The following is an 8,894-nucleotide window of genomic DNA, read 5'->3' as shown; positions in this document are numbered from 1 at the left end:
TCAAAGTTGATTTTTCACTTGTCTAAAAATTATGATAGGTATTCAAGGCAGGTGAATTCGAAATAGTTATGACCTTACAAAGTGTTGCTTGCAAATTTCTGCTGTAAAAAAACTACACAAGTTAATATCAAAGCATTCATATTTCATGTGAAAAGATTCATCACAAGAAAAAAGAAAGATTATGTAGCAGCGAGAAAAGAAACAAATATGTATTTATGAGTATAATTAAATTTAGTTTTATTCATTAAAGAATAAAACATGACGAATATTAGATGTATGTATTTTTGAATAAAAGTAATGTAACGTTACTCATTTATGAATGTTACTAGATGAATATATTTCCATTGATTGTTGTTAGATAAATAAGTCGTATATTACATCTTTTTTTTTTGTCTACTTTTTACTCTTTCATGATTAACATGATATATATAAATTTTGAAAATTCTAGAAAAAAATTCCGGTAAATCTGTCACGAACAATTTTTAAGTTTTAGTAAATCTGTCATGAAGACCATTATTCACCAATGAATATCTATACATGGCGAATAATTAAAAAAATTCTGAAAACTCTCAAAACAAAATCGGAAATAACGTTTTTTTATTCCTTAATAATATTAAAAATAACATTAAATTCTTGTTTTAAGGAAACTGTCATAATCCCTAAATTATAGGAAAATATGATTATATTTTATTTTTTATAAGTTAATTAAATTGCTAAATTCCGTTAACGCCCTTATGTATTGAATTGTTCAGAACTGTTCTCGCGTTCTCAACTTTTTTGGTGTTCTCAATTGATCTTTTTCCTACACACACACATACACACACACACACACACATATATATATATATATATATATATATATATATATATATATATATATATATATATATATATATATATATAAAAGAAATTTTTGTCCATATTAAGATAACTCGATAAATCTTATAAAGACAATAAAAAATGAGAATACAATATATAATCTTACATAGCTAAATGAATCGCGAAACTCTCGTATCACTATTCAGTTATTTACCGTATGTTTATTAGTGTGTTACATTTGTTAATCAACGACAACGATCACAATATAAAATAAGATGTCGTCAGATTTAGAAATTAGGAATAGAAAAATAGTTAGTTGTTTAATTTCGGTTAACAATAAAAATAATAGAGCGGGAGTGCAATATAAATGAGAGGTGGAGTATAGGGGAATCAGAAAGAAAAGAAATAAAAAAAATGTCGTTTGAGCTTTACAGTTGCTGCAAATTTGAAAGTTTGGAATTGGAAAAAAACGTAAGCTCTTGTTTACCGTAAATTTACATTAGCTTACAAGTAATTTTTAATTTTAAGCCAAATTTTCCAAAACGTGAGTTGTTACAATTTTTAATTGTAGCATTAACTATTGGAATTGGTAAATACATAGACTTTTCTCTTTTTGATTATTGAATTGTCGATTGCTAGACTATAAACTTAATCATATGTAAAATTGGATCCCCTCCACGACATGGGCCATGTGCGGTCGCTCACTTCGCACACCCTCAACGACGCCCATGATAATTACAAAATATGAATACAATATATTTTAATGTGAAAATATGGGTTTCCCATAGGCATAACTTAAAAACCTCATTTTAATGATGAGTTTGTCCCCAGTAACGATGGTGACTCTTCCAATTATTATGGCGTATTGGTATTAGGGATGAGCATCTGAATTGGATATCCGCTTTTGGAACAGGAACCATCTCGAAACAATCGGTTCTGGAACGGGAACCACCTTAAACGATTCTAGTTTCTAAAGTTATGAAACTACCTTAAGCGGTTCCGGTTCCCGTTCTCATTTTTTGGAACCGCTACCCGCTGGGTACTCGTTGGAACCCATCTTTGGTCCGAATTGATTCGATTTGTACCAAAATAAACTACGATTTTATTGACAAAAGTAAATAAAATCGATGTAACCGAGTTACCTGTTCGTGGAAGTGGTTACAAAAAATTAAGATCTGCATAGACCGGTTCCGGTTCCAGTTCTAACTTTCCAGGAACTGCCGGTTTTTGTTTTTACTAAATGAGATGGATGCCCGCCTATGCTAATCGCTAATTGGTACGGTTACAACTTAGAGTAAATTACACGAATGGTCCCTATGGTTTGGAGTAATTTACGCGCTTAGTCCCTAACTTATTTTTTTTACTCGGAAAGTCCCTAATGTTTGTTTTTATTACGCGTTTGGTCCCTAATGTTTGTTTTTGTTACGTGATTGGTCCCTATCTTACCTAAAATGACTATTATTTAAATAGGAAAAAATTATGGGATAGGTAAGGTAAGGTGAGGGGGTTGGGTTTGGGGTGTGTTTATTTAAATATTTTAAAAAATGAAGGGCAAAATAGCTTTTTTAGGTAAGACAAGGACCAAGCGTGTAACAAAAACAAACAATAGGGACCTTCCGAGTTAAAAAAATAAGTTAGGGACCAAACGCGTAAATTACCCTAAACCATAGGGACCATTCGTGTAATTTACTCTACAACTTACAACAATGATTAAGATGAAAAAAATACATTTTCAAAATAAGGATCAAAATTAGAAAAAATGGTTTCTTGAAGGACAATTTATGCAACTCAGATAAAAGAAAATACGACAAAACTGTCAAATTGGTCCTTGTGGTATTCAAAAATCTTTGGATAGGGTCCAAAAAGTTTTTAACTTGCATGGATGGTCCAAAATCAAGAATTTCCTGTAATTTTAGTCCAAAAAATATTGAAAAGACTATTTTGCCCTTCTCATTTTTTTTATTTTATATTTGTTTTAATACCTTATTAATTAAAAAATAAATAAAAGAAAAATAAAAAATATATTTTGGGTCCACCCCACCAGCAGGTTCTCTCTCTCTCTCTCTCTCTCTCTCTCTCCATTGTCTTCTTCTTCTCATCCTTTCTTCTTTCACACATAAACAAATACCGATCCACCATCGTCGGCCACCACTCTTAGCCACCACCACCACCATTTATTCTATCTTTACCTCTCTCTTATCTCTCATACATACACACAAAGAAAACAAAAATACAAAAAACACTTTTAAATCCAGAAATAACATCAACCCACATTCAGTAGTAAAACTTTGGATCTGAAGGTGTGATATGTCACCGATGGAGCTCGACGATTCTCAGGAGGTTGGAGATACATCGACCATCCATCTTCCCTCTTTGTTGCCTCCGTCATCGCTTGAAACCCTAAACGGAAACGGATCTGAAACCCTCATTTGCAAATGATTGCTTGAAACCCTAAATGCCGCCGCCATCAGTGAGCTGGAACATCTCCGGATAAGGAGAAAGACGGGCGGATCAACCATTGTCTTCGTCGAGTTGTAGATCGGAGAGACAGTTGTTTTGGAAACGGCCAACGAGTGGGTTTCTTCTCGGCGACTCATGGGCCTTCTGAGGCGTTGAGGTGGTGGTTGTATGTTCTTGAGTGAGTGATTGTATGTTCTTGAGTGAGTGATGTAGTGATGTTTGACATATTTGGGGTTGATTTACTCTGGTGAAGAGAGGGAGATGATGAGGATGTTTCTGGTAAGGGTTGTGGTGGATGACGGTGACTGGCGGTGGAGTTTATCGTGAAACCGGTGTTGTTGGGTGGACTGGCGGTGGAGTTTATCGGTGAAACCGATGGTGGATGAGTGTGTTCATCATGGATTTTGTTTGTATATGGAGTGTGTGTGTGTGTGGGTTCTTTCTGGAGAGAGAGAGAGAGAGAGAGAGAGAGAGAGAGAGAGAGAGAGAGAGAGAGAGAGAGAGAGAGAGTAGGGGTGGGAGTGGGCCCAGTTCTTTCATTTTTAATTTTTAATAAATAAATTATTAAAGAAAATTTAAAAAATACAAAAAAAGAAATAAAAAGGGCAAAACAGTCTTTTCAAGTCCTTCATGGACCAAAATCAAAGAAAATTCTTGATTTTGGATCTTCCATATAAGTTGAAAACTTTTTGGACCCTTTTCAAAGTTTTTTGAAAACCACGTGGACCAATTTTATAGTTTTGTCAAGAAAATACCAAACATACCTTTTCTTCAACCCTCTTGAGTTTGTTCTGGCTAGCAAATTAGCAGTTCAGATGACAATGGAGGCCTTGAAGGTTTGGTCGTCACGGCCTCTGAGACACCTCTTCCATTTAGCTGCCTCTCCTCCTCCTACTTCTAAATCATATCTCCCCGTTACTTTAGTCCGCTGTTGTTCTTCCTCCACTTCCGCCGCCGCCGCCGCCGCTGCTGCCGTGCCAAAACAAGGCGGCAGGGGTAGGAGATCATCCGCCGCTTCCACTACAACCTCAACCTCCGATAGAGACGCCATTCGCGCAATCCGTCTCAAAAAGGTCTTACCCCATTTCTCTCTTATCTCTACAATAGTCGCGCATTTTTTTTTTCAGAAATTCCCATTTCTTCTATTTCTCATTGACATTTTGCTTTTAAAATCAAATCGATGATGTTTTCAGTAGAACGGAGTAAACATTGCGTGCTATTAGTCACTGATGAATGAATATAACACCTAATTTATATCATATTTAACACGAATCGTTCTAAAGTTTTTCCAATAAAACTAATGGATTCTTCATTCTTTCGCAGGTGGAAGAGTTGAGGAGCAAGGGCTACGAACCCTATGCATACAAGTGGGACAGAACCCATACTGCTAATCAATTGCAAGAGATTTATAAGCATCTAGGCAATGGCGAAGAGTCCAACACTGAGAATGATCAAGTATCAATATCAGGAAGAATTGTGGCACGTAGGGCTTTTGGAAAACTCGCTTTCTTGACTTTAAGGGATGATTCTGGAACAATTCAGGTATGGTGATAACAAATTAACAATTAACATCTCCCTTATTTTCATATCCAAAGATTGTGTTGCTTGTTGATAAATGATAACTTCAATCTCCATTGTGATTTCAGCTTTACTGTGAGAAGGAAAGGCTTGCAAACGATCAATTTGATCAATTGAAGTCCCTTGTTGATATAGGCGACATATTGGGTGCAAGAGGCTCAATTAAACGCACAGAAAAAGGTCAGTTTTCAGTTATCCACAATTCCCTTGGTTCAAAGTTAGCAAATTTGTTACACTCTTTATACCATTTTCAAAGGGAAGTAATATTCTTTCTTGCATATTTACCTTTCAATCTCATTCACAAATCACAATCTTATTACTCATTCCTCCTATTTATGTTTCAGGGGAGCTCTCTCTGTGTGTAAATTCGTTCTCGATTCTTACAAAGTCTTTGCTTCCATTACCAGACAAGTTTCATGGTCTGCAAGATAAGGATAAACGTTATCGGCAACGGTTCGTTTTTATAATTATTTTTTTGTTGAAATAACATTTGCCTTCCTTAATCAATCCTTATTGGCAATTTTATGAAAATATAATTATTGGCAATCTTATGTTGTTGCATAGATATGTAGATATGATTGCAAATCCAGAGGTAGCTGATGTATTCCGTAATAGAGCAAAGGTATGGTTAAAAATTTTTAAATGTAATGGTCAAATCAAATGTGTACAAAATAAAAAACATAAGGGACTAAATATGTAAAATATGTTACCTTTTTAGTGCATTAAAGAATATGAGTTGTTATCTTGAAATGGTAGTATGCTGATTTGTGCTTCACTTCAGTAGATTGTTTCAATTATACGCCAGACAGTTGAATTAATGGGATTTATTTCAGTTGACACACCCGTTTTACAGGTTTGTAAATAATTTGATTCTTTTTTAAACCTTTGAGATTACTAAAAAGTAAAAAAATTGGTTTGACTTTGACTTTGACTTTGACTTTGACTTTCTAGGAAGCAGCTGGTGGGGCAGAAGCTAGACCATTTATTACACACCATAACTCTCTTGGTAGAGATCTTTATCTCAGAATTGCTACTGAACTCCATTTGAAGAGAATGTTGGTGAGCTTTCGAGTCTTTAAAACTTTTTTTTATAAAAGTATTTTTTAATCAATCCATTAAAAGCAACTTATAGGTTGGGGGATTAGAAAAAGTATACGAAATCGGCCGAATATTCAGAAACGAAGGCCTTTCAACACGTCATAATCCAGAATTCACAACAATAGAGGTAATCGTTTTACATTTATAGTATAATTAATAATATTACATAAAGGTTTCATTTTTATAACATTATCTTAACTCTTTATATATTCCAGATATATGAAGCATACTCAGACTACGAAAGCATGATGAACATGGCAGAAGAAATTGTAACTCAATGTGCTCTTTCACTTCATGGGAAGCTTACTCTTGATTATCAGGTATCTTAAATACTAAAAATAGCAATCTACTTTCAAAATTAATTAATAATTATATGAAAATACATTGCTATTTTTATACATACAGGGTGTAGAAATTAACCTTGAAAGACCATGGAGAAGAGAAACAATGCATAATTTAGTCAAAGAAGCCACAGGAGTTGACTTTATTAAATTAGGAAATGATTTAAATGCTGTTAAAGAAGCAATTCTTAGTGCACTCGATCTGGGCCCACGTAATCCAGACAGACATTCAATTGAAGCTTGCTCTTCTGTGGGCCACGTGCTTAATGAGGTTAATATTTATAAATCCATTTCTCATTTACTTTTTTTTTTTTTAATTTTTTTTTACATATTAATAGTTGTACTTTAATTTTTCAGGTTTTTGAAATGGTAGTAGAAGCAACATTAGTACAGCCTACATTTGTTCTGGATTATCCTGTTGAAGTTTCTCCTTTGGCTAAGCCACATCGGAGGTACAAAATGTATTTTATTTTTAGGGTTAATCTTTTATTTTTTTTTTATATTGTATTTTTTGTCGGATTTTTATTTTTGTTATCCATTATATTTGGTGAATAGGGATGCAGGTTTAACAGAGAGATTTGAGCTTTTTGTTTGTGGTCGTGAGTTGGGAAATGCGTTTTCTGAATTAACTGATCCTTTGGACCAGGTAATTTATTAATTTTATATTATTATGTATAATTTTTGTATGATTTATTTCTTAAAAGTATAAAATTTAAAAAAATTATATATATGTACAACAGAGGCGACGTTTGGAGGAACAAGTGAAGCAACATAATAAAAAAAGAGAGGCTGCAGAAGGGAAGGAAAAAAAAGATGATGATGATGATGACGTGGCTTATGAAGTGACTCTTGATGAAGATTTTTTAACAGCTTTGGAATATGGAATGCCTCCAGCTTCAGGAATGGTAAAAATATTTTTGTTTTTATTTTATTATTATTATTATTATTTTATTTTGAAAATAGAAGTAACATTTCTTGCGTTTAACCTATTTTGACATTTTGATTTTAGGGAATTGGGATTGATAGGCTGGTGATGCTTCTCACAAATTCGGCTAGCATAAGAGATGTTATTGCTTTTCCTGTTCTTAAGCTTCAGCAATAGAAGTTATTTTTTTTTTTGTTCATTTGAGATTATATATAAAAAAGATTATTGGGACTTTTGAAGAAGTGTGACACTAAATAATTTATTGGTGGGTTGAAACTGATTGATGTGTTTTTTTATTTTTATATTAGAAGGTGAGTTGTGAGAATGATGTTTTGTTAACATTTATTTGTATGTTGGAAAGACGAAGTGGTTGTGACGTGAAGGTATTTCGTGGAAACGAGTTACAAGAACAATGTCCGTAAATTAGGCCCATGATTAAAGTGTTTGTGTTATCACTATCAGGAACAAATTCCCTCGTTTAAAAGTTCCAATCATACATGGAAAACGTATCAAAAAGAATATGTATATTAATAAATAAGGCCTTTTTACAATCAAGAATGGAGGGGGATTTGGTTCGTGGATTCTTGTGGAAACGGATTAAATGGAATTGAAAATTGTATCATGTGGTGTGTTTGGTTGTGAAACGAACGAAATTTAATTCCATTGGAATTCTTCGTATTCCATTATTCATGGAGTTTCAATTCCTTTAAGCTTTGGTTGGAATTTGGTTGCATTCATAATTCATTCCCTTATTTGTCAAAAAGCAAAATCTAAAAACATAAATTATATCATATTATATTATAAAGCAAATATTTTTCTTTCATCACATTCATTTGAAACTCTCATGTATTTTTTTTTCACCACATTCATTAGAAACTCTCATGACTTTTCAATTTTTTTCTAATAATAATAATAAATTGGTTAATAAGGTTAAATAAATATCAAATCTAAAGTGTAATCATATATAAACTAAATTTCAATATTAAAATAATATCTTTACTTCTACTTATAAAGTTATGTTTTTTAACTTTTAACATATTATACTTAATTTATTAGTTTTAATACATTGTTGGATGCAAACTATTATTATTTTAAAGATACAATTTTGGAACAATTTGTATAAAATATTTAAATTATTAATTTGAATATAACATTACATGTTCAACTTAAATATAAATTTCAGTTTAACTTAAACAAGCCAAAGAATATTTTGTAAATAGTTAAAAGTGATTAATTATAGTGTCTTTCTAATAATGATTATAAATTGGTTAGTAAGGTTAAATAAATATCAAACTTAAAGTGTAATCATAAATATACTAAATTTCAATTTTAAAATAATATTTTTACTTCTACTTATATAGTTATATGTTTAACTTTTAATATATTATACTTAATTTATTAGATTTAATATGTTGTTGTATGTAAACCATTATCAGTTTAAAGCTACAACTTTTGAATAGTTTGGACAAAATACTTAAATTGTTAATTTAAATATAACATTACAATGTCAACTTAAATATAAATTTCAGCTCCATTTAAAAAACCAAAGAATATTTTGTTAATAGTTAAAAGTGATAAATGACAAAACTAAATTGTAATCTCAATTTAACTAAAATATTTCCTAAATATATTTTTATAATCGTTAAAAGTTTTCAAATAAGTAGTTTAAATAA

At 31.9% G+C, this 8,894-nt stretch overlaps 1 protein-coding gene across 1 annotated transcript; it reads left to right on the top strand.

Annotated features, from left to right (window-relative positions):
* Positions 1–4,043: 4,043 nt before the first annotated feature.
* LOC111890170 (lysine--tRNA ligase, chloroplastic/mitochondrial) lies at positions 4,044–7,546 on the top strand. Its single transcript, XM_023886327.3, has 14 exons — positions 4,044–4,352; positions 4,603–4,821; positions 4,926–5,037; positions 5,202–5,310; positions 5,422–5,479; positions 5,642–5,710; positions 5,809–5,916; positions 5,990–6,082; positions 6,171–6,275; positions 6,361–6,567; positions 6,654–6,748; positions 6,852–6,942; positions 7,037–7,201; positions 7,306–7,546. Exons 1-14 carry the CDS (start codon positions 4,095–4,097, stop codon positions 7,396–7,398), a joined length of 1,782 nt encoding a protein of 593 aa, XP_023742095.1. The 5' UTR covers positions 4,044–4,094; the 3' UTR covers positions 7,399–7,546.
* The last annotated feature ends 1,348 nt before the right edge of the window (positions 7,547–8,894 follow it).

This window comes from Lactuca sativa, chromosome 6, assembly GCF_002870075.4.
Source record: "Lactuca sativa cultivar Salinas chromosome 6, Lsat_Salinas_v11, whole genome shotgun sequence".
Classification (NCBI taxonomy): Eukaryota; Viridiplantae; Streptophyta; class Magnoliopsida; order Asterales; family Asteraceae; genus Lactuca; species Lactuca sativa.
Note: the sequence above shows the minus strand (reverse complement) of the source record. Positions and strands in the feature narration are given on the sequence as shown.

Bases quoted from the DNA above. Each gene is read 5' to 3' on its own strand.
- LOC111890170 (XM_023886327.3), top strand. From the start codon at position 4,095: ATGACAATGGAGGCCTTGAAGGTTTGGTCGTCACGGCCTCTGAGACAC. The intron at 4,353-4,602 runs GTCTTACCCCAT...ATTCTTTCGCAG, and splicing joins GCGCAATCCGTCTCAAAAAG to GTGGAAGAGTTGAGGAGCAA. The intron at 6,568-6,653 runs GTTAATATTTAT...TTAATTTTTCAG, and splicing joins TGGGCCACGTGCTTAATGAG to GTTTTTGAAATGGTAGTAGA.